General features: G+C 36.6%; 1 protein-coding gene across 6 annotated transcripts in view; it reads left to right on the forward strand.

The window, feature by feature from the left end:
• The window catches only part of CNTN1 (contactin 1), a 209,817-nt gene that overhangs the window by 165,645 nt on the left and 19,467 nt on the right, over positions 1 to 24,705 (forward strand). For all 6 annotated transcript variants that reach the window (XM_030258278.4, XM_030258285.4, XM_072922138.1 and 3 more), the window contains 6 exons: positions 3,818 to 3,938; positions 6,994 to 7,152; positions 10,165 to 10,314; positions 13,725 to 13,795; positions 17,089 to 17,323; positions 20,888 to 20,991. In XM_030258278.4, coding sequence (XP_030114138.2) covers positions 3,818 to 3,938; positions 6,994 to 7,152; positions 10,165 to 10,314; positions 13,725 to 13,795; positions 17,089 to 17,323; positions 20,888 to 20,991 — 840 coding nt within the window. The remainder of the gene's footprint in view (positions 1 to 3,817; positions 3,939 to 6,993; positions 7,153 to 10,164; positions 10,315 to 13,724; positions 13,796 to 17,088; positions 17,324 to 20,887; positions 20,992 to 24,705) is intronic.

A 24,705-nucleotide genomic window follows, 5' to 3' on the forward strand; every position in this document is an offset into this window, starting at 1 on the left:
TACCTCAACAGCTGTTGGATTATCTCTTCTGGTTTTAGCAACCACTCAGCTAATTCTGTACCAGAAGGATCAAACATGAGCTCATTTAGAGTTAATAATTCTAGATACAGGTAGTAGAGGAAGATTTTTAATGGTATTTCTAGCTTTGGACAAACTGATCTCATCACCAAGAATCCCATCTCTTCTGGATTACTTCCTATTGATTCTCTTACCATTTTACATCTACTGTGTATTAAACAATGCTGAAGCTCAGATGTCTTATTTTAGGACCTGAATTAAAAAAAAATACTCTGTCTCTGCTTACCAGGTTCTTCTATTTCTGCCAAGTTAACTTTTGTATTACAAAGTGCATGTAAGTTTTATATTAACAGAAGTTACCTTATTGTCTCTGAGGGCCCAACAAAAGTAGATAGACACTGTTTTCAATCAAATCACTAGATTCCTGTAAATGATACTTAATTGTACAGGGGCACATTCTGATGGCTTTCAGCAATTTAGTGCCCTGGCAAAGGTGGTGGTCAAAAAAAACAGTGACTATCAGAAATAGGTCATAGAATGCTATTTTTGACATCACTATTAAATCATAAATATAGGGCTTATATGATGCAAGTATTTACTTGAAACTTGGTAAATACTGAGTGGTGAACCACAGATACCCTTGGAATATCTGTGAGTATTGCTGTAACTATTTCCAGTCTGTGATTCAGTCTTCTCTGAGTTAAGGAAGGCATTTTTAAACATAGCCAAGCTGAGGTTTTTGGATGAAAACATTCAGTACATTCATATCTAATTTGTGGACAGAATTCGCTGATGCCTGTGCTCTTTAATTTGCTTGGTAAGCTCTTCTTTTACCACCATGAACTTAGGCTTCTTCTGAGGTATAGAAAGCTTCATTACCAACTGCATAAAGCCTTGCTCCAGGACAGCTTCTGAAGCAACAAGACACAACACCATATCTATGATTTTTTTATTATTTTTAAAATTATGTTACATTTTTCCATCTCTTTTTCATCATTTAGGCTATATGACCCAAGTTCCCATAAGGGAAATTATTGTTAGAGCAAGTATATGGGCACATCATTATTAAATACAATAAATTATTTCAATTAAAGTGTTAATACAGAAATGAATACTAGCCCCAGTAAGAATTTGCAATTATTTGCTATTGAAGTAATAATATGATGATGAGAATTCTGGTCTGCTTCTAAACCTTATTGCTTTTCTCAGCATTTGCTTAATTTTATTTGCAGATAAAAATGCAAGTAATTATCAGAGAATCACAGGCACTGTGGTTCTTTCTAGGATGACATTTAGTGTTAATGAACCAATACACAGCAGTCAAATAGGGAAATGTTTGTCTTTTTTATTAAAACCAAAACCAATAAGAGCAGAATTAAAAAAACAAAAAACAAACAAACAAAAAAACACACACCAAAAAACCAACAACCAAATTAAAAACAGGAGCTGAAATATCAAAGTGTGTGATTTTTTTATAGCTTCTTATTGTAAGTTTTTGGAGGACAGAGGAGCAACTAGCTGCCTTCTTTGTTCCCATAGAACTACTGACACTCTGACTGATTTTTCTCCCTGGAAGTTGTTGCCAGAATTGTTCAGCCCGCTGTAGGGCTCACATGTGATTAGTCAGGTGTTCAGCCAGACAATGTTCACTTATGCAGTAATTCCAGCAGATTTTCAAAGGATGTTGTCTGTGACAGCAGTCTTCTTGGAGTCCTCATGAGTAAACTGGGGAGGCATAAGCGCAGGAATGACACTATCCCAGACTCTCCTCATCTCTGTAGGATGCATGCATGTTGAAAAATCAAATTAAAAGCCATGTTTGTCTTGAGTGAAAAGTGTGAATATATATATATATCCACATGGAAATAGTTTAATAATAACTAAGAGAGAAATTATCTGGAATGTATCAGGAATACTGGATTGTTCACTGCTCCAGCAGATCTGTTTGATCCTTGCTAGCAGCATTTTTTCAGTCAAAAAGAGAGAAGGCACAGTGTAACCTGCCATTCTTGCTGGCCCTGTAAGGCAGTCAGCTGAAGTATTGCTAGCCAGAGTCAAGCACTCTTTCTTTCATGTGTGCTTGATTCTTCTTTCATCCAATTATTTACCACAGTAAGTTCTTAAATATGTGAATTCTTATGTTGGACCTAAAAAAAATTGGTGCTAACAGATTTCAGTTTGTGCTGAAATTTTATGCCAAAAGAAATTTAAGCTGGCAACCAAAATCCTCACTGGAGTCTGGAAGGGAAAAGGGTTGTGTTATCTGGGTATTTTAATCTCCGCTAAATGTAGACTATATAAGCTCTCATTCTAGTTTCAGAGCATTTGGAAAATATTTACCCTTACTTTCTCCCCTCATCCTTTTCAATCAGGAAACATAAACTGGATGGCATTAGCTTTTTTTCATTTCTTCTGAATGCTGAGAAGCAGCCCATAATATTCAAGATTGTCTCAAAGGTCTTTTTTGTTACCCAGCATCTATGATGATGATAGCACTAGTTCTTATATAAATATTTTTGCAGTTTCTTTTTTGTACATACCATTTTGCTTCTGTATTGCTTTTATTCCTGCATGTAAAGGTCTATGGATTGCAGTGAATTATCTCAATATTTGATTTTTTTTTTTTGTGGGGGGAGAGTGTGTTTCAGTTATATTTTTGAACAATTCTCAGTGAATGAGGAAATCTGAATGTTGCCCCTGTTGAAAAAGTGTGCTATAAATCCATGTATTATGTTTTTTGTAGCACTTTTACTCCCATGGAAGTTCAGATGTATTTTGGTGAGGACATTTGGGTTTTTAGTGAAATCCCTTTAAGATTAGCACGTTGATTTAGCCTAGTAATCTTTTTCTGGAATAAAATGCAGGATGTATAAGCAAAATATTTTAAGTGAGTTATTTTTTAGCACTTAAGTTACAATCTTCGCATAAAATGTGTTTTTCATTAAGAAATAGCTGTGGTGCACATAGTGGTCTCTATTCCACTCATTGTTTTACAGATGCACATCTGGTTGCTCAGAAGTGTCATAGGATGAAAATACTATATTCTGTTTGTCTCTCTGTACAGGCAAAGGTAGCCAGTGGCCCACATAACCATCTGCGTATCCTAATAGTCTGACATTGGTAAAGAGTGTTAAGGAAGAATTAGGGTCTGGGATGATGAGTGTATGAGCCTTGTTGAAAGGTCAATTGCTTCCCTGGGGTCCTGCTGTTTGCCAAGGAGCAGTGAGAGTTGAGCATGTCCAGCCTGACACGGGCCTCAGTAGCAAGGGAGGATAGAGGAGTACAGGACAGGTCTTGGTGCATCTTTGTTTAGGCTGTGCTTGTAGCCTTTTTGAGGTAAAAGCTCAGGTACTGCCACAGGATTAAAAAGGAAGAGCCGAACAGCATTCCTGTTCTGTTAGTAGGACTCCATGACATGCTATCCTGCCAATGTGTTTAAAAAAAGCAAGTAATGGTGCAGAAAAATCATATAACTGTGGTTTATGAACAAATTCCTTACTCAATTTAGTTCTCAGATACGGGCTTTAAAGAGGGAAATGTTGACATTTTAATAACAATTTACTAAGGTGTCTAACTGTTTCATGTCCAGTAAAGAGCAGCAGCTCCTCAGGAAATGGGATACTTTGCTCAGCTGTCCTATAAGTCAGATCTAGGTTTGAGGGTGACCCATCCTCTAAGAAAACAGTTTCTTTTTAGAAATAACAGCCTCTGTAAGTCAGTTGGGAGGGATGTGTAGACAAGTATCACATAGCTGCACAGGGATGTTTACCCGTTTCACTAAGTGTTGTTTTTGTGACAGATTAAATCCAATGGTGAGCTGCTGATTAAAAATGTTCAGCTGCGGCATGCAGGGAGGTACATGTGCACTGCTCAGACAATTGTGGACAACTCCTCAGCTTCAGCTGACCTTGTGGTAAGAGGTAAGCTTCTCCAGGTAATACAGAAATGTGGCTAGTTTTCACCTAGACAAGACACCAAGATAGGAGTGTTTCTGATTGTTTAGGATATGTAATTTCTCATCAACAGATGGCAGAAATTAAAATGAGAAGTGCATAAATGAGCAAAGTCATAAAAGTCTACTCAGGGTACTGATTTGGTTGCAGACATTTAGAGATCTGAGTATGTGTTTTCCTGAAAAGAAATAAGGATTTTTTGATTATGGGTGTTTTCCTTATGTGAAAGCAATTTTTAGATAGTTTAATTTAGTGTTCATTATTAAAAATGGATTTCCAGGATAATTTCAATGTATCTCCTGGATGCTTTTCTAAGTCACTTCTCATTTTTCATAAAGCTGTATGGATTTTGTGTATAATATGAGGCCTACATTAAAAGGATTCTGTCAAATTACAGAAACCAAGACATCTGAGGTTATATTTATCACTCAGTTTTTGTCTGATTTGTGTCTGTTAAGTGTTACTCCAGTCTCAAAATGCTGTTCTTGATCATACAGTATGCATCCTACAAGATCTGTTACAATGTGAAGATTTAATAGCATGAGTTAATGTCCTTTGGGCATTTTGCTCTCTTTTATGCCTGTGGGCATAACACATTCTGAGGTGCTAATGCTCTGTTTTGCTGATAATTCAGAACTGATATAACTTGAACATTCAGTTGCCTTGCTGTTGTGTTTTGCCCCAGATTCGAGTCACACCACAGAGCTGTGTAGCAGCTGAAGTATAACTAGTGTCATGGTTATGAACTTCTGTTATCTCAGGTTGTTGTGCAGTTGAATATTTCTGCATTTAATTTTTTGCTGGGTATTAGCAGCTCATGAAATGTCATCAATTTTGGATAATATGTCAAAGCAAATATGGTAAGTGATGAAACTGCAGAACAGCTCTGCAAAGGGTCTGTTCATGTGCCTTAGTATTATGTAAGCAATTCCTTTTAAAAATTAAACTACAAGGTGCTTTATCAAGCTTTTGATTCCCCTTCCAACCCAGTAATTAGCATTTCTCAGAGACTATTTTGTAGAAGAAATTAGCACTCTTTTTTGTTCTCAAAATTCGGATTTTAAAACAGTGAACACAGTTCTACTTATGACTGTCTTTTTTGTGAGTATGAGACTCAGCATCTTACCAGGCCAAGAGTATGTCATATGACAAATGTGGGATGGTAGTTTCAATGCTTTGGTAAGGAAGAGGAGCAGCAGAGTATGAAAACAAAGAGCTATGTTCCAGAGCATGTCATCAGTGGCGTGGTAAAGGATAGCCACTGTCACTGCCGGCACATGAAGATGTTTTGTCAGTCCACACAACAATTTAACAGTTCATATTGATTGTTCTATGTGATCTTGTTTAAATTGTTAGTGATGTTAGTCCACCGAAGACTGCAGCCCCTGCATGCACCCACAGACCTTAGCAGCCCTGTGTCGGCCCCACTGGGGCAGTATTACTGACATGCTGGCTTCCAGCTCTGGAATGTGGAATGCCTCCTGGATGTGCTTCAGGCCTGTGCTGTGGGTAGCTGCCTCCTGGATGGACTGCTTGGATATATGCAGCAGTTTGTCACCTGGATGCACCCAGCTGACTGTCCTTGGTACCTGGGACTACCATATCAACACCTGGCTCTGCCCACTATACTTGGACCCAGTGGAACCGTGCCCCATTGCTAAAGCAACTACCAACCTTGGGGTTAATTGTGGGTCCAGTACCAGCTTTCCTATGGAGCCTTTTCCTTTTCCTGTGGCCCTTGGTGTTTCCTGAGACATGCCATTTTCAGAAGCTGATGGTGAAGTGAGAAGCTGTAAGAGGTATCTTTTGAAGAAAGAAGGAAAGTTGTTGGGACTGATGAACCTTTCCATACCTTCCAGCCTGAGGGCTTCTGAAGCAAACAGTCTTGCAGGAGAAGGGGTCTCTCATCAGACCTTACCTGTGTGTGTCCTTTGAGCTGGGATAGGAAATATGCATGTTACCAAGGTGGGGAGTTAACCAACAACCCTCATCTTAAAAATCATCTCTTAACAACAATTTCTACTTCCTGCATCCTTGTGAAGACTAAGAAGCTGATTCCCTGTGCAGTGAGGTATTTAGTCCTTACCTTGAAAGGGAGATCCAAGAAATGAAATTGATTGCTTGAAGGTTATATTCATTGAAACCAAGGAACAGCAACATAAACTAGTATGTTTTTGTTTCAGTTAATTTAATTTGAGTCCTTTGGCTCAACTGTATGGAGAAAATAAAGGGCTCAAGAGAAGATGAAAATATATTTGGCACACTGTGTGTTTAGATTTGATGTAGAAATCTCCTTCCCTTCTTTTATGTTGTTTTGTTTTGATTCTCTGTGGTTTCTCTGTAAATAGTGCAGAGAAATATATTATGGTATTGTTGGGGTTTTTAATATTCTCTGGGACTTGTTCAATCAGGTTGTTGGATAATTATCTGAATCATGTTGGCATTTTATTATCTCTGAATGTTGAAGCAGAAAATACATCTCAGTAGTCCTAATGTATCTGTTTTTACACAACAGTTAATATGTATCAGATAACTGTGTACCATATAAAAGAGAAGCACAATAACAAAACCAGAATTTTGTAGGAGCTTGGAACCTGATGAGGGGTTTACCACATTGGGGTAATATGAAGGCCAACAAAAATGGGAAGAGATCTATAGAAATCTCTTTTGCGGTATGATTTTTCTCCAAAATAAGTCACAGGGTTTTCCACATAACTTGAAGCCAGGGCCCATATGGAATTTGAGAAGGAGAAGTTTTTGGGATTTTTCCTGAGTTCAGTTTGTTTGGTAAAAAGAGCAGCAACATTTTCAAAGTATCATCTTTGCACTTAAAATTATCTCAGTATTGATTAGGCAGGAATCATGGAAGTTTTTGTAGTTATAAAATGCAAGAGCAGCTGTCCTCTGAATCATTCCATAGAGTATTAAAAGTTGATGAACTTTAATATTTTCAGCCTATTTAATTTGTTAATTGTACTATCTCTTTTTTTTTTTTTTTTTTTTTTTTTTTTTCTTTTTCCAGGTCCTCCAGGCCCCCCTGGAGGTATAAGAGTAGAAGAAATTAGAGACACCGCTGTAGCACTTACCTGGAGTCGTGGAACAGACAATCATAGTCCTATTTCTAAATACACTATCCAGTCAAAAACCTTTCTATCTGAAGAGTGGAAAGATGCCAAAACAGGTAAGAGTAATGCCAGAAGAAATAAAGACAGTAAGTTTTAAAGTATGATTGTTAGAAAGTTTGACTAATCAGAAAGTCATCATAGTAGAAGGAAACCAGGGATGCTATTGATGTCTGCTGCAGGGTTACTGTCCTGTCAGTGTCATGTCAACAGTTCTGTTCCCAGCATTTAGAGAGCCTGAACTGAATATCAAGAAATACAGAAAAGAACCAGCCAGAGTTGATACCTGCTTTTTTGCCTCTTTCCTTGTTGCCTGAAACATTCAACATCAACTACTGGAATAATAAAAATTTATTTATAGGTTAATTTAGATGAAAAGTGGCTGTCATTGTTTCTGTATTTGTTATGGAGAAAGCTGGTTAAAATTGTTTGCTTTTCCCTGGGAGCAGACTAAGTTCCAATTGCATTAAAACTGGCACCCCTAGAGAAAACATAGCTAAGTTTATCCTCCTAACCACTGGATGTCATCATAGTGCTACAAAATTGCAGTTGTAGAGGAACCTACCTGAGCACAAGACATGCTAATGTAATTTTTTTTTTGCAGGATTTAACATAAAAGCATAAACTTTAAAATATTTTTAAGCTACTAGTATCTCTGAATGCTTTATGAAGGATAGCTATACAGAATTTTCCTATCAGTTTCATTATCCCACCCGTTTAAATTACAACTTAAGTGCTTTCCTGAGGAATTAAGTTATTACATACTCAGCATTTCTAAATACTAAGAATAGTAATAGTTTCTGTGATTGTCTTCCATTTAAATTTTCACTTGAAACTACAGACATGTAAGAACAGACTGACGTATTGAAATGAAAATCTATTACTTTTTTAGAGTAAAAAGTTAGATATAGTAGGCCTTCTGCCTTAGATCATATTTTTCTTTCAGACTATGTAGTATATGAAGTTCACTTGAATATAATTGTCTCCATCAGCCAGCACGGATATTTTTTATGTCAAAGAGCTTGAAAATAAACCCAGAATTTTCCCCAGCCCCTTCTTATCTCTTATATCTTGTTTAATGGCTTCTGTAGAATAGATTTCTTTGAACTAAAAAAAAAAAAAAATTAATGTGGCAACTGTTTAGTTTGTGCTGTCCATTACTGGAACTGGAAATGGAGGTGTAAGAGTTAACATACGTGTTGGTTTCAGATCTTCATTCTTTCTGTCTGAGAGCAGAGGCTTGAAACCACTCTTCTCACTTCTCGGGAAGATTCCGTACTTGCAATGTTATAGGCATGGTGGGATGAACTTCTCTGCACCTCTGAAGTTCTCTGCTTCTCAGAATTACTGAGATAGTCTTTGAGACATGCAGTCAGACTTTGAATCTTACCCTAAAGAATGCTAAGTGGGATTTATATCTTGGGTGGAACAGGGAGAAATCTAGATTTTTGAATTCCTTTTTTAAAGATGCTAACACAAAAGATATACATTATTAATTGATGAAAAGTTGAAAGCAATTATTCTGGTGTTTTCAAAATCATTACTTTTTCATTTGAACCACATTTAGGAATTTTGTTAAATAGATTATTCCCTCAAAATAGGTAAAATCATCCTAGTAACCATCACTGGCATCACTGCAAGCTTTTACCTAATTGCTGAGCTGCTCCCATTTTGAGTCAGCGTTAACTTTCAGATTAATGAAGCATAATGAACAGTCCAAATTGATCTGCCACCAAATATTTAGGCCATCAGTTAATGCTGCTAATTTTCAATGTGTGAAACAAGAAAATATACTTTGGCATTGCCTTTTGGAAATACTGTTATTATTACTACTAAAATTATTCTCTTAAAAAAATCATTCATAATACTGAGTGTGTTTTGTGAAAGAGGTGTATTCTACTTCACAGCATGGAAATATGTATGAATGGATTATGTAATAAGTTGTTTACATTTATGTTGCTCTTTCCAGTTAAAGGGATCAGTTTCTCATTGTGCCAAGTGTTCATAATCGTTCTGGGAATCTGTGGGACAGTAAAATTAAAATGAGATCAGATAGCCCAGGAAGGACATTGAGAGAATGTTAAATTTATACCAAAACTTGGATGACATGAGAGGTTTGCAATAGCTTTCCTGACAAGATAGAAAAATAATTTGAGTAAGGATGAGGGAGGGTGGTGGTCAGGTAGAAAGAACAATGGAAAGTGTGTTCCTTTCTCCTTCAAGACCTCACTTTGGAATGAAATGTAATGCTCATTAGGAAGAGGGACGTGGTGTCACCATTTAGTGCTTACACTGTTGTTGCCTTCGTTTTTTGTAGGCATTGCATTTATATTTCAATTTTAAATCAGCTGCCTTTCCAGTGCAGAATATCTCAGTTCTCATCTTCCTCTGAACACAAGACTCTAATTTGACAAACAACTCTTGTTTATATATAAATGAAAATCCTCTGTCTTTACATAGCTGCAGACAGCTATAGAAACAACGCCTATTGTCTGTGAATTGCAGACAGTCATGAGTTACTAATTTTATTTATGATAAAGAGGCTCATCCTTAAGACAATTGCAAGTCTTTTTGCATGAATTGCAAGAATATTTACATTTCTTGATCGGAACCAGATAGTAAATTATAACATGCTTACTAATTAGGTGCACCAAATTAGGACCACATTTTATAAACCACTCTTCATCAATTGATTGAACCCTACATGTCTAGCCCTTGTCTGTCCATGTAATGAATTTTTATTTTACTGTTTCTGCATTATGAATTTATCATTTTTCTGTAGGTAAAATGAAATTCCTCAGCTACAATATGTAATTAGTAAGGAAATATCATAACTACATGTACTAGTTCACACCCAGTTAAAACTTGCATGTCAATATGGGTTTATCCAATATAGTGTCATAGTTTCCAAATTCCCAGTCACTGCTCTGGGTACTCCTTGTAAAACGTGATATTCCCAATGTACAGTGTCAAGTTTGCTTTAGTTTTCTATGTGCGGTTGCAGAATAGTGCAAGTTTCATCACAATAAGTGTAAATGCTGTTTTCTAAAGCATTTAATCTTTTTTTTTAGATCCATCAGATATTGAAGGAAATATGGAATCTGCTACAGTGATCGATTTAATTCCATGGATGGAATATGAATTTCGGATAATAGCCACAAACACTCTGGGGACAGGAGAACCCAGTATGCCATCACCGAGGATTAGAACCGAAGGCGCTCGTACGTAAACAGAAAATGTGTTTCTTAATTTTTGCATTTTTGTTCACCAGTTTGGTAATTTTAGGTTTTACTTTAAAAAAATGCAATTTATAAGATCCAGTGTGCAGAGAATAAATTTTCAGGCACCCACTACTACAGATTGTAGTAAGCAAGTACCAAACTACGAAGATCTGATAGCATCAAAGCAGACCGAAAAAATACTTAATGATATGGCAAATTTGTCCTCACTGCTGAAACAGAATCATACTGCATCTTTCAGAGATCCCCCACTGTCCTGTCAGCCAGGCTGTGTGTGTATGAGTGCATGCACGTTTGGGACTGTGGTTCAGGACTTCGGAAAAAACATGCATGTATTTAACAAGGAAAATGGCCATTTACCATTTGGTTTGTATTCTAACTAAAAAATGCATGACAGGATATGTGTTCTACTGGATAATGCCAGTTTTCTGTGACTGCAGGTTTTCTTATGTCATGTCACATATGTGACAGTATCCAGCAAAAATTACTCTCTTATCAGTCTGGTTGCTCAGCGTTAATAGCTCAGAACATATTTGAGGATATTCTTCAGGCTCAGGCACATTCTTTATAATGAACTCTTCAAAATGAGGACTTAGGTGCTACTGTTTCAGAGAATACATTCTGGTTTGACTGTACAGAGGAGATAACAACAGTGTTCTAGTGGGTAATGTATCACTGCACAAAGACTGTGTCCAACAAAGCCTGTATACCACAGAGTAGTATCCACTTGCAGTCTTTTTAGAATTTCTTTACAATTGTTTCCCATAGCTTCAGTTGAAAAACTAAATTGTGGAAAACAACTTCTGCAATTACACCTGCTAGGTCATAATTTTCATTAGATAGTATTTTCAAACTAAAATGTATTTGCATTGTTAATTTCAAAACATTCATTAAAGACAAATTTGGTCCATTAAAATTTTGTTGCTTGGGGAGAAATCGGTTAAATTATTTTGGATAGGGAAGGAAAAGCCACAGAACTTTAAAACTAAAGTAAAAGATAATCCCAACCCAAAAAGTTGACTACTAGCATCATATGTTTTATGACTCAAGAGCTGCATTTGAAGTACCAAGAATGTACAGGAGAAATCTGGTGTGCAATAGACATTTTGAAAATGTTAGAAAAGACACAGATAAAGAGAGAAATCATGGAATAGGGACAGTAGGGAATGGGGAATAGGGGTAGTGTCCTGCAGTTTGCAGTTGGCCACGTTCATGGCATTTTGTAGCCTCCCCAAAAACGCCATACTTTCCAGTTTTGTAGTAGGATGTGCCTCTTTTACAAGAAGTGGTCTGTTTAGTCTGTTATCTGATTCCCCAGGCACAAGCCCATGCTCTGGCAGACCGTGCAACTGTTTTTGGCAAATCATGCAAAATGGTAGCATTTTCTTAGGCATCAGTCAGAACTTCTTGTCATGGCGAAATAGGGTATAAATAATTTACAGTTTACAGATTAACTTCTGCACCCAAGTGTGTTTTCTGCCAGGAGCTGGAATTTTTTATAAGCAACAGTAGGATTTAGGTTGCACTGTCAATGTCAAGGGTACTATAGAAGCAGTATGCACAACTCTATGTATATTTTCATGTAATTCTGAAAAAGGTAAATAATAAACAGAAAGCCATGTTCAAATATTGTAGTTATTAACATTTTCTGTGTTAAACAGCAACAAACAGTGCTGTCTCTTTGTTGTACTATGTGGGTGACAAATAATGTCTGTTACACTTAAAAGTTGCCAGCATCTTTTTCAATTTTGAAGTGTTTCTTCAGGTAGATAACTAATTTCAGTAACTTATTAGCATGCTCAGACTGTGTGCATTTTTTAAAATTTTATTTTTAATGAAACAGTTTGCTTCATCAATAATATTTCACAGTGATTTCTTGAAATTCAATAGATCAAGGTCTGGTTTGATATATTTTAGTTTCTGGGTGCATTAGCGTAATTGTGTAAGTATAGTTGTCTAAGTTGTCTAAGTAAGTTGTCTAAGTCTAAGTTAGTTACCTGGTCTTAACAGAGAGAGAAACCTGGGTTTAGTGGCTGAGAGAATGAGGAAGATACTTTTGAAAATAATGACTTGTTAGACTTTAAACGGTCAAGTTTCTTCAGTTCTTTGGCAGCCTGTCTGTCTATTTTGTTTGACTACTTAAGCATTCTAGCAAACCTCTGCTTCTAACATAGCTCTAAAGCTATATATTTATAATAGATAGTGTGACTACAAGGTCAAGTAACAAACTCTAACTTTCTCTCAAATTGTCGTATGTATGTTTAGTTTTGATCTCCATTAATTTGTTTTCAGAAAGGACAGAAATAAATAATGCAAATTATGCACTGAATGCTGATTTCAATTTCAAATTTATTTTTACATATTTTTATCCTGTCTGAAAACATTAGTTCTGCTCTGCTTTGTGTTCCTCTTCAGCTGACCCTCAGAGAAGGCCTCAGCAAACATCTTACTTACATTGTGCTTGAGCACTATGACTTATGGCTGTCACTGAGTAGTGGAGAAACTGCCTGATCCTATCAGAATTTTTTTACACAAAGATCACATTAATTTAGGTAGAGCATGTAGCTCATGCATGCACATCTGAGGCATAATTAAAGGAAAGTTATCATATCCTAAGTTTTCAGTGGTACATTGTGTGTCCATATTGAGTGACAGCAGATAAATACACAAACACCATAGAGGATAGCAACAGAATCATTGCACTCAGTGCAAAGAGTCTGAGAGAAGTGACAATATAAGAATTATTTATGATGGAGTCCTTGAAAGTATCCTGCTTTACCACCCTGCTGTGCACTAATGATAGATCAACAGATCATATTTCATTACAGAGAATATCAGTGTAAAATTCAATAATTAGTAAATTATAATGCTATGCCAGTTTTGCTTAGGTGCATCTACCCATCCTGATCAGGACTATCAAGAAGACATGTGCCACTAATCTAGAACACAATTAGGCTGCCAGGGCTTCAAAGCTAGACCTATGGATTTAACTTTACACATGGCAAGTAAATCCATTGAGGCAAGAGTAACTGATCACAGTGTGTTGAGGTTATTACACGTGCAAGTCCATGGTGCTTGGGTCCTTGGCATACCAACACTTGAGAAAGCACAAGAGCAATACACAAAGTACGTCTCATAAGACTTAAAAGAAATTTTCCATTCCTGAATATTCAATTAAATATTTGTGGATAATACAGGGAGAAGGAAGAATGATTGCTAGCTATGGTTACAGCTGGCCTATTTCCTGAAGCAGGAGCTATACATTAGTCTTGGCAGATTGCACACTTTAATTAATCATTACTTTAATTGTGCGTGCCACGTGTACTCATTGGCCTTGCAGCTTTCTGCTGCATGCTTTGTAGTAATTTTTTTTGTCTCTTCTGTTTCTCTAGCTCCTAATGTGGCTCCTTCTGATGTTGGAGGAGGGGGTGGAAGCAATCGAGAGCTGACAATAACATGGATGGTAAGTATTGTGCATGCAAGGTGACATGAAACCTGTACTATCTTATATCTGATCTTGCTCCTCCTGAGACCTGTTGATTGTTTGTCTCTGGGTCTTGTGAGAACAGGATTTGTATATAATATCTATTTTTTCAGACTTTTCTCATGAAGAAGTACATGAAAAAGAATGAGGATGAGAGTACCTTAGGGGTTTATGTGTTGGACATTTCTAAAATATCATCTAAAACATTCTAAAACAAAGAGATTGAAACGCATACTGACTATGATAATGCATCTTTAAAAGCAGTCTTCATTCTTCTATTGAAGCAATGGTTTTGAAAACTTGTCTAAACTGTGGATATAGGTAAAGCGAGAAGTGAAAAGATACACCAAGGTAAGAGGAAAGCAAATCACAACACAAGAGAGGATAAGGATTTATAAACAAAGTTACACAGAGAAAAGTAGGATGAAAGAGAGAATTGAAATCTACTGCAGGGTATTTGGGGAAGCTAACGAGAAGAAATTTAAAAAAAAAAAAAAAAGATTGTTGGATTCATGTCAGAGCTTATCAGTATCCAGGAAAAAGAGTTACAGAAGCATTACCTCTGGCAAAGAAAGATGGTTGTGTTATGCTTGAAAAAATTACCAAGTTTGTTTTCTGTTGACCTCTCTGTTCACTGTTGTAGGGCTATGAGATACATAAGGCACATTATGCCATTTGCGTCTTTTGGGGAATAGCTGTTTCATATGTAGCAGCTGAATTGCCCCTGGGGAGAGTGCTTTTTCTTTGAGGGAAGTAATGAAAAGATGTCATAATTCCAATTGAATGTAGTACTATTGTATAGGGAGTCTCCATATGAATACACAGATTTTAATCCATATGCATATTTCCTTCTTTTTGTACTTAGGATTGATCATATATCTGTGAAAGTTCTCAAATATGACAGAAGTAGCCAGCCATATCTTTGAGCTATCAGATTTGCGCTTTCCTGACTGAGTTTTGTTTTGGGGTTTTCAGGTTTTTTTGTTTCTTAACTGAGTATAAAATATTTATTCAGTTTTCTTAAGTATTTTAACAGTTAAGAAAAGATTTATAAGTTTCTGAAAAAGGAGGTCTACAGTTGTGTTACAATATATTGGAAAGGCTATATCTTAGTTCCCCTAATAATAGGTTAGGAAGTAAATATGTCCTAATTGTCTTAATTCTGGTCTGTTTATTTTTGAAGAGCAAAAGAACACATGCAATGAACATCTGCAGAAGACTTAGATTATTTTACTTCACAAGCTTTTCTTCTAAAAGCTCTAACAAACTACTGAATGCTTCTTGCATTGTATGTAAAGACTGGTACTCATGGTATTTCCAATATAGTGATGACTTGGCTGTGACCAAATTAAACAAAGAAAATATAACCAAGAGAATAGTGACTAATGCAAGACCAGAAGTACAAGACTGCTTTAGTATTTCCTATATGCCCAGGCAGATTTATATTCTCATTGTTTCTCTTACCTAATGTTATGCTTTTCAGAGCTGTTTTGAGTAGCTCCTTTAGGGAGATAAATTAAGTATGGCTTTAAGTATTTATTTCCCAAGAATCTTCTATGCTATGCCTAGCAAGGGTTTTTAAGTAGAGACTGTAGGTTCAGGGAGTCTGACAGACAACAATATATCTATCTGTAATGCTAAGATAAAAATATATATTGATTCCCACAAATGTGCTGACATTTGCATATGCTACTCTAAATAGTCCTTAATTAAGAAGAGAAGAACAAAATGTATGGCAGGTTCACATGTTGCTGCCAACCCCTTTTCAGCTTCTTCTATGATTCATAAGCCCAGGTTGAATGAGACAGCCAGAGATGCAATCAAAGCTCTTCTAAGACTTGTTTTGAAAGAGGGACTGAGAAGGAGAGTTAGGAGTAGCATGCCCATTCTTCCTCATTTTTCCCCATTTCCGTTTCCCTCTCCCATTTTCTTTTTTAAAATTTTCAGTGGATTCTACAAGCTATTCAGCTACTTACACCTACTTATTATGTGCAGCCATTGGAGGGAAAGCTGCTTTCACATTTCATATAAAACCTTTCAGAATGTAATTTTTATGTGCCATTCCTGGCTTTCTAAAGTTTGCTCTGGCTGAAAATCATTCTGAGGCTAGGGCCTCATCCAGTCTGCTTACTTTGGCATATGAGATCAATTTCTGGTTTATTTTAAGCAGCTAGTTACAGTGATAGATTAAGAAGATCAGCTACACAGAAGTTTCAGAAAACCTTGCTCAGAGTATCTCCACACATGTTGGTTGAAGTGCTGCAGCAGTGGGCAAACACCTAAAGAAAATAATTACTCTCTGTGTCACTGCTTCAAGGCCTTTGCCTCAAGATAAGCTATTTCATCTCTGTGAGGTTTCCATTAGGGAAAAAGGTAATGCAGAAAGCTTATTTTCAAAGGACGCTTCTGGTCAACTTCCTGATGCACAGATGAATGGTGTGATTTTGGCTGGTTGGGTGCAGCATCTAATAGTTGTGGTAAAAGCTCCACGAACAGAGAAGGGAATCACTGAATGTAGAGCATTGGTAAAAGAAGAAAAATCCATTATGGCAGATTGTCTTCCTTAATTTTGTATTTTCCAGTATTCCTAGGTATAGGAGATTAGCTATAGTTTTAAGAAATACTTTGGGTAGGTACTTTAAATGCCTGTACTGAAAGTGGGAGTAATTTAATTAAAAGATTCACCAGTTAGAAGCTAGGCAGTCTAAAGTAGCATCTTAATCCCTTCCATCATCAGTGGAAATTAGTAGGTTGAGTCATTCTTTGAATGTGTCCATTTTTTGTTATCAGCTCTGCCAGCTTCCTAGGTGACAAACTTTCAGTTAATTAATATAATTTGGGCCAACCATATAGTATTTCTCTTCACTGTGATTCTTTTGCAAGAATATCTATCTCCACATATACATACTGGCATAATATGTCTGTATTACATATCTGCTGTGCCTCATTCCTTAGGTCTTTTTTTGCTAACTACAGATGTTTTATTACACAATTATTCTTGGTTTCTTGCTGTGGGAGGTAACATGATGTGTGTTGCACTGAGTTCAGATGAGGAAAAAGTTCTTAAAATGTTTTCCTAGCAAATACACTAATACTGCAGATCTAAGAGGGCCTATTTTTAAAGGGGGTGGAAGCAAGACTTTGAAGGAAACCAGGATGAAATGGAGTTCAGTGTTTTTAAAATATTCATATTGATGCTTTCTGCATTATTTATATTTCATTCTAGACCTAGCTGTTTAGCAAAAAAAATTAATGTGGTTTTTTTTCTACAGCCTTTATCAAGAGAATACCACTATGGCAATAACTTTGGTTATATAGTGGCCTTCAAGCCATTTGGCGAGAAAGAATGGAGAAGAGTTACAGTTACTAATCCTGAGATTGGCCGATATGTCCACAAGGATGAATCAATGCCACCTTCAACTCAGTATCAAGTAAAAGTGAAAGCTTTTAACAACAAAGGGGATGGGCCATTCAGTCTCACTGCTGTCATTTATTCAGCACAAGATGGTGAGTAAATGTTCCAAATGAGTTTTACACTGTGGGTCCAGATCATCACTACCAACAGCAGTAGAACTTGGTTATGTCTTGCACAGAACATTTGTTCTGAACAGACAACTTCCACTTTCTGCTTTCTGTGTGATGCAGAGCACTTGGCTGTACTTGCTGGCAATAAGCAATACACAGCAAAATGCAAGGTTCTTCATACAGCCTGTTAAAAGATTTAAAAATATAGAAAAAAAATTCTTCCCTTCACAGCAGTTGCCTCAAACATTTAGATCTTTATTCAGCAATGTCTCTGTGATCTTAATACATGTATTTGACATAGGCTTAATTTTTTTCTTCTTTACAGACCACACTAAAGCCTAGTATTTAAGTAGATCAGCATTAAGCCCAAAATTGTGAAGGAATGATAGTTCAATTGTATCTAGTTACATTTCCAGTATGTTTAGAGTCTCATATAAATTATCCCTGATACATTCTTTATTCTGGTTTGCATGTTAGAGCTATTAAGTAATTTAATAGAAACCTCCTTCACATTCCATTAAAATATTTTCCTTAATTCTTACGGTAATTGTTTCACATGCTGGGATCTTTAGGATTGAAGTTTAAATGACATAAAGTTAGCAGAAGAGAGAAAGTACTGGAAGAAAGTTTACCTTAAATCACAAGAAATATATACAATTTCTTTAATTGCATTATCATCACTCAAACATTTTCTTAAAAAATGCAGTTTATTAATTTCTGCCAGAAACCCTAAGAACTGCTAGTATTTTTCTTTCCATAGAGCAAAATCACCACAAAGTCAACAGATGTAGACCAAAGAGGCAGGAGGAGGGATATGATAACAGGGTCACATTCTCACACTTCCGATTCTGTTCTGTACTCTGTGTACTTTATGGAAGATTTATGTTCATGGTTCCCATTAGCACTAATGGGAACTTTGCTCACAAATCGGCCACACACAGAGAAAAGACTGAAGAGCCTTCAATACCAAGCCGGCTGATGAGGATAATACCAATCTTTTTTCTCAGGAAAGCACACCTTAGCAAATCATCTTCAACAGCCACTGCAACAACACAGAGAGGGCTTTTGTGCAATTGTATAAATGTGTTAGTAAATAGTTATGGTGTAATGAAAGCAGTATCAGTCAAATTACACTTAAGTATCCGTCCTTCCTCAGAGACTTTATCGACAACTGACTGATAAGCTCCCACATATTTATGTTAAGACTATCCAGACCATGCCAGGAGTGGCAAGTGTCTGTATGGTCTCCAAGTTCAGGGACATGGTAGAGCCTAGTAGCTCAAAAAGACAGAGGAAAAGCAAATGTGCAGTAGTGCCAGCTTCCAGATAAAGGGGTCACTTGAGTGGCTGCTGAATTTCTGACACAGACTTTAGCGAAGTCCAGATACCTGATAAAAAACATTTGTGAATAAATGATCCCAGATACAGACTGCAAAAGAAATAGAAGGTCAGTGAACCTACTTTTTTGATTTCAAGCACAAGAGTACAAACCTTAGCAGTAGGGCTCACAGCTCCTGTGACCCTTACTACTGCCTATGTCCATATCCTATGCCCATATCCTATATCCCTACTACAGCAGATGTGTGACCCTTACTACTGTTATATCCAATTCAGGAACTTCAGGGCAGGTTAGAAGGAATTTTCCTGAGATGTAATGGAAGTTACTCTGAAGAGCATTGAGGAGAAAGTTGTGTCCTGGCATCAGAACATGAACAAAATCACTTCCATACCTTGTAGTATGCTTATTGGCTGCCAGCCTGAATTTTGTATAGTTTTTCTTAGAAGGTAATTGTGTCATGGCCACTAGATTTTCAGTGAAGAGAATATATTGTGATGATCACATGATTTCTCCTTTTATTGGTAGAAATAGTGAATTAGCAGGCTGGAGGAAAGCAACTGATGCCATCTTTCTGGCTCAGGACAGGCTGCAAAATATTTGTAAAACATAAATGACAAATAGGCATGTTAATTATTCACAGCTCACAAACAAGCATGAGCAGATGAAGTATTGTTAGAGTATTGTATCAGCAAAAGCCCTGGCAGCTGAAACTTTTCAGAATGAAATTTTTTGGGAAGTTCTGTAATGGATACGTAGAATCTGGCAGTGATTTGGGAATAGATTAGATGTTCACAACTATTCCATCTGTACTTCTGTACCTTTGAGTCAGCAAGTGATGTTATTACTGTTAAACAACACAACTTCTCAAAGGTATTAGGGAAATCTTAAAGCAATATGGTCATGCAATATTCCATACAGATAGGTATAAATATGCATATATACATAAATATAGTGGCAGCTTTTCCACCAAGTTGTGTATTCTATAATAGATCTATGTTTCTCTAGTTGTAACTGTGGGCATTGTTATTCCCTTCAGTGACTAGGGAATTTCTATGTTCCCACAGAATAAGCCAAGTTCCATGTCTGACAACTGCTAGTCATATCTGCCATTGCTAGTAGTGAGTAATGATTGCTAGTAATGAGTGCACAGGCCTCTTGCTTATCTAAATTCCTGTCATTGTGAAAACAATTTTGCAATAATGTATAATTTTTAATTAGACATTTGCATTATTAACAGCCATTGAAAGACAATTACAAAAGGTAACTTTGCATATAAGATTATTTTGTTACCTAGGATACTTTTCATGAGAGATGTTAGTGATTTTTTTTCTTAACAGTGGCTGTTTTGATGCATAGTTGACTGGATGCCCAGTTGGAAGATTAGGTATATGAAAGCCTTTCCTCAGCTAGGGCTGCCATGCCTGTCTGTTGCAACTTGTTTCAAAAGGTTCACGACAGAGAACTGTTAACTTGGAAAACTTTATCTTTTACAGACATTGCTAAGTTTGTGCCTTTCTTTATTCCTTACCTCATTTAAAATTCAAACAGCAGTGAAATGAAAGTAGACTGTAATATTCTAAGCCCTGGATAAAAGTCATCACATTATGATGGTCTGTACTCTATGTTGTCTGCTGTTCAGAACTAAGAATGCAAACAAAATCAGCCTTATGATGTATGCCTTCCTGAAAGGTGCTTTAGATTATTTCACACCTATATTTAAGTTTGTATGTGCCACTAGACAGCTGTGTATATAATATCTGCTCTCACAAAAAAATTGTATTAGGGCTAAGCGACATACACAAGTATTTGTGTATAACTAACTTTAAAAATGTCACGTATATAATATATGGGCTGCTATCCCATTTAGTAAAAGATCACTGGATGCTTCAAAGGCTTTATCAAAGGCTATTTTTAGTTTACATAAATTTCAACATTAAATCTGTTGAAGTGTAAAAATACATAGTCTGAGCCAAGTAAAAGGATCATTGCTTTCTTTTTACAGAGTCATTTTCCTTAAGATCATAACTGGACTTGAAGTTTACTCAAGGAAAACCAAATTAAACACTAACCCTTAGCTCAGTGATGTCAGGAAAATTATATAAAATACTGAAGATAATATAAAATACTGAAGTGAGAGAATCCCTGTAAACAAATATAACATTACTACAGGATCAGACTGAATGTTTAACATATGTTTCATCTTCCAGCACCAACTGAAATACCTACAGATGTGAGCGTAAAGGTTTTGTCATCTTCTGAAATGTCAGTTTCTTGGCACCATGTTTCTGATAAATCTGTGGAGGGATATCAGGTGAGTTTAGTAGGGACAATGTCAATCCATTTATTAATTTACTGTTAGTAGTTATAGCCCACAATAATTCCTACTCTGGCATTCCATCTGTTAGAGTTCACTTCTCTTTAGTTAGCATGTTCTGTGCAGATTTTGCATCTTGAGAAATAGATTATTTTTGGTGTTATGTACTTCATTACTAAAATAGATTTAGAAATGTATGTTTGCACTTTTCAACTAACAAAAGGCACCATTAATTCATGAAAGAATATTGTGTCTTTTATGTAATTGAATGCCTATCTATAACTTCTTATAACATATTGAAATTCAATTTTAAAATTTCAATACATATGCAAAATTGTAACTAACTCTGGCCCACCTAAATTACCAGCAGTTATTACTATATTTCCCCCACAAACCCTGTAGTAAGTGGGACTACGGTCTAACAGTTACACGGCTACTGTGCAACAAACACAGTGATGTTCTCTTGATGGTTTCTATTCTCTACATGAAAAAGAGCTTTGAGGCATGTTCCATCTGGTCCATCTCAATGGTATTACTGGTGAAAATTGTTATTGTCCTTCTGCAGAGGTGACAGCAGCCACAGGCTGGGTGCAATGAGAAGTGGCCATGTAGTACTATAGCAGGGGAAGGCTTAACATCATCCATGCACAGTGTATGCTGGCAAACTACAGTCTGCTTACTTTGGCTGCAACCCAAAATAGGGGCTTGGGTATTTATTTTGCTAGTGACTTACCTTGGGATTTAAGTTTTCAGCTACTTGAAAATTTCCTCTATGTTACAAAATAAGGACATACAAATGAATAATAATCTAATTGAATGTGTTTTTTAAATTAAATCTATGAATAAATAATTAATACTTGGGTTTTTTTTAATTTCCTGATCTCTGTTTCTGTCTCCATGAGATTTATTTAAAACTTTTGTAATACCGTAACAAGAATAGTGTCCCATGTAAAGGTTGACAGTACAGATATAAAGTATTAAAGTTACAGAGGGCACTTAATTTCAAACAGGTGTTTGAAATTAAGACACTAATATCAGTGGCAACTCCTAATTTACTAAGGCAGCCCATTGGTTTGGTGTCTCATAAGTTAGAATAGAATGGACAAATTGATGGTCATAGCTGAGATCTGTGAGCTGAGCCTGGACAGCGCTGTAGCAGCATTGCACTCCCAGGCTGGACAGTCTGCCCAGAAACTTCAGAAGTCTTCACATGCAGGACACACACTTGGCAGGCACACACCAGGGGACTTCTGGGAATGTGGAGAGTGACAGCCGGTCGAGAGTGCTCTCTCTGGTGGATAGAGCAGCAACAAGGAGTGCTGATAGAAGCTGGGATTACAATTCTGATAGATCATGAAGATGGATGTTCAGAGCTGTAGTAGGGAATACGGCAGTAAAGCAGGAGGGGCAAAGATAAATGTGGAAATAACATGGTTGGAGAACATGCCTATAGGCAACCCATGTTTGGCCATTTTTTTAAATTTTACCTTATTTGACATAAAGACATCTGAGTTGTATCAGGAGACATCAGAGGAAGAAGGGAGGTGAGAGGATTTACCAAGAAAGCCCGGGATGAATGGAACAGTCAGTAGAAAAAAACCCAAAAAAAATCAGAAAGAAATTTAGGGGATCTTTGGGCTGAAAAGAGAATAACTGTTAGAAAGGTGAGATATCCTGGGAATGGACCATCTGCTACAAAGACTATGGATGTTTGGGGTGTGGCCTGGTTTTGTTAGCTGTAGTGTAATTTTATCCACCTATTTGTGTAGAAATACACTTTCACAAATCCAGCATGAACTGACTGGCTTGTAGATGTACAGTGAGGAGCTACATTAGAATATAAATTTCTTCTTTTTTATTTCTCTTTTTCTAAGACATTCTTCTGATTATCAGGACTATGTAAAAAATTCCATCTGGCTAGATGATAAACAGACTGGTAGTCCCAAATTACTGCCCCAAAATGCTCAATAAGGTGTTAATTCTGAGATATTTTTCCCCAGGGAAATCACCAGTCTCACACTAGTAGAGGGGAAGGCAGCAAAAGGAAAGCCCATGCTTCTTCACTGAGAATAAAAAGAAAAACTTGTGTTCCTGAAGATCAGAGAACCCCTATGAGTCCTGAAGGAGCCATAGGATGGCAAAAATGGGGAGGGCTGTTATGGAAGGTTAAGGCCACAGACAGTATTTGTGAAGTGGCAATAAAAGTTGTGTTGGAAGGAGTATTCAAAGTGCATGATGAAATTCTAGTGACTATCTCTGAGAGGCTATTTGCACGGATAAATAGTTACCTTTAAATTACTGCTCAGGTATAACTCAGGTTAATAGAAACCATCATACACCAGAGCACCTTCTCAGTTTCCTTTTGGTCTTTATTATTTTTTGAAAATTGCAGAATTGACTTTTGAGTGCTAGAGTTTAAGAGGTGGGAGTGCCCTGAGCAGAGAACCTGAGGTATTTCACCTGTGACACAATGCTTCTCACACCAGGAGGAGTCAGATTTTCCTGACACTAATGCATACTGTCAGGATGACTGCCCCCATGGTGATGAGTGTGAGCTGATACATTTTGCCATTACAGAGGAGTATCCTCAGCTCACACTTAAAGAGATAAGGTATGAAAACCAGCTCCATCCATACAGAGAATTTAAGATTGATGATTCTTACAATAGACTGCTAACAGCCGCATCTCTGCAGTGCATGCAGCACCAGTGACACTATCCGTATTTCGCGCTGCTTCTATGCAATAGATGTAGGTATATTCTATTAAACAAATTTATCACTACTCCCCATCATTGTCTCTTCTAGACTGAAATATGCTATTAACATTCTTTCTCAATATGAGTAAAGTATATTTTTGTGTAGAACTTTCAAGAATATGGAAGCTTCTGTTTCACAACATCTACAGAAAGAGTTTCAATATAGTAAAGTTTGAATAGAGAAGACCATGAAAGACAGGTTTTTCCCTGATTTTAGCACAGAGGTCTGCAATTATTCATGGTGGCTAAGGCATTCCTTCATACAAATCACAATTGGCTGATTTCCTACAAAAACTCCAGAGCTTGGTTGAAATCCCCTTCTGTGTCCTCTGGGGATTCATTTTCTATGGATTACCCTAACAAGGTAAATGCCGAGCACCAGGAATAAGAAGGCCGTCTGGGGCTACTATATAAGCTCTTAAAAAAAAAAGAGAGAGGCTACTCAGTAGAGTGGGGAAATGTGACCCCTTTGTAGCAATGCGGCATTTAATTCCAAAGGCAAGAAAGAAATTTCCAAATTACTTCAAGAAAGTTTGAAATTATTTAAAAATAAAATTAGAAATGTAGAAATAGTATAAAGAAGACAGTAATTTTCTTAGCTCTCAGGCAAGTAATAGTTGTTTTTTTTTTCCAGGAGTTGTTACAATGTTCCAAATATGTAAATATGGCTGTGTATTAGAGAAGAACTTTCTGTGTTCATGACATATAGCTTACGTAGTATAGGAATAAAATCCACAACTTTGCAGCCAAGAACTATTACATTTGGGATGTAAATTTTATTTAATTTTTAAATTGTATTACTTCTGTCTGAAATGTAATATGTTCTCTGTGAAGAAATTTGCATTTTTATTCATTGTTCTCGCTTGTCTTGATTGATGCTCTGTGTTACATTACTCTTGTATTACACCATTAGCCTTCCTGTACTGCAAATGAACATTAAGATTGTTAGAAGCTTT

This window comes from Taeniopygia guttata, chromosome 1A (assembly GCF_048771995.1).
Source record: "Taeniopygia guttata chromosome 1A, bTaeGut7.mat, whole genome shotgun sequence".
Classification (NCBI taxonomy): Eukaryota; Metazoa; Chordata; class Aves; order Passeriformes; family Estrildidae; genus Taeniopygia; species Taeniopygia guttata.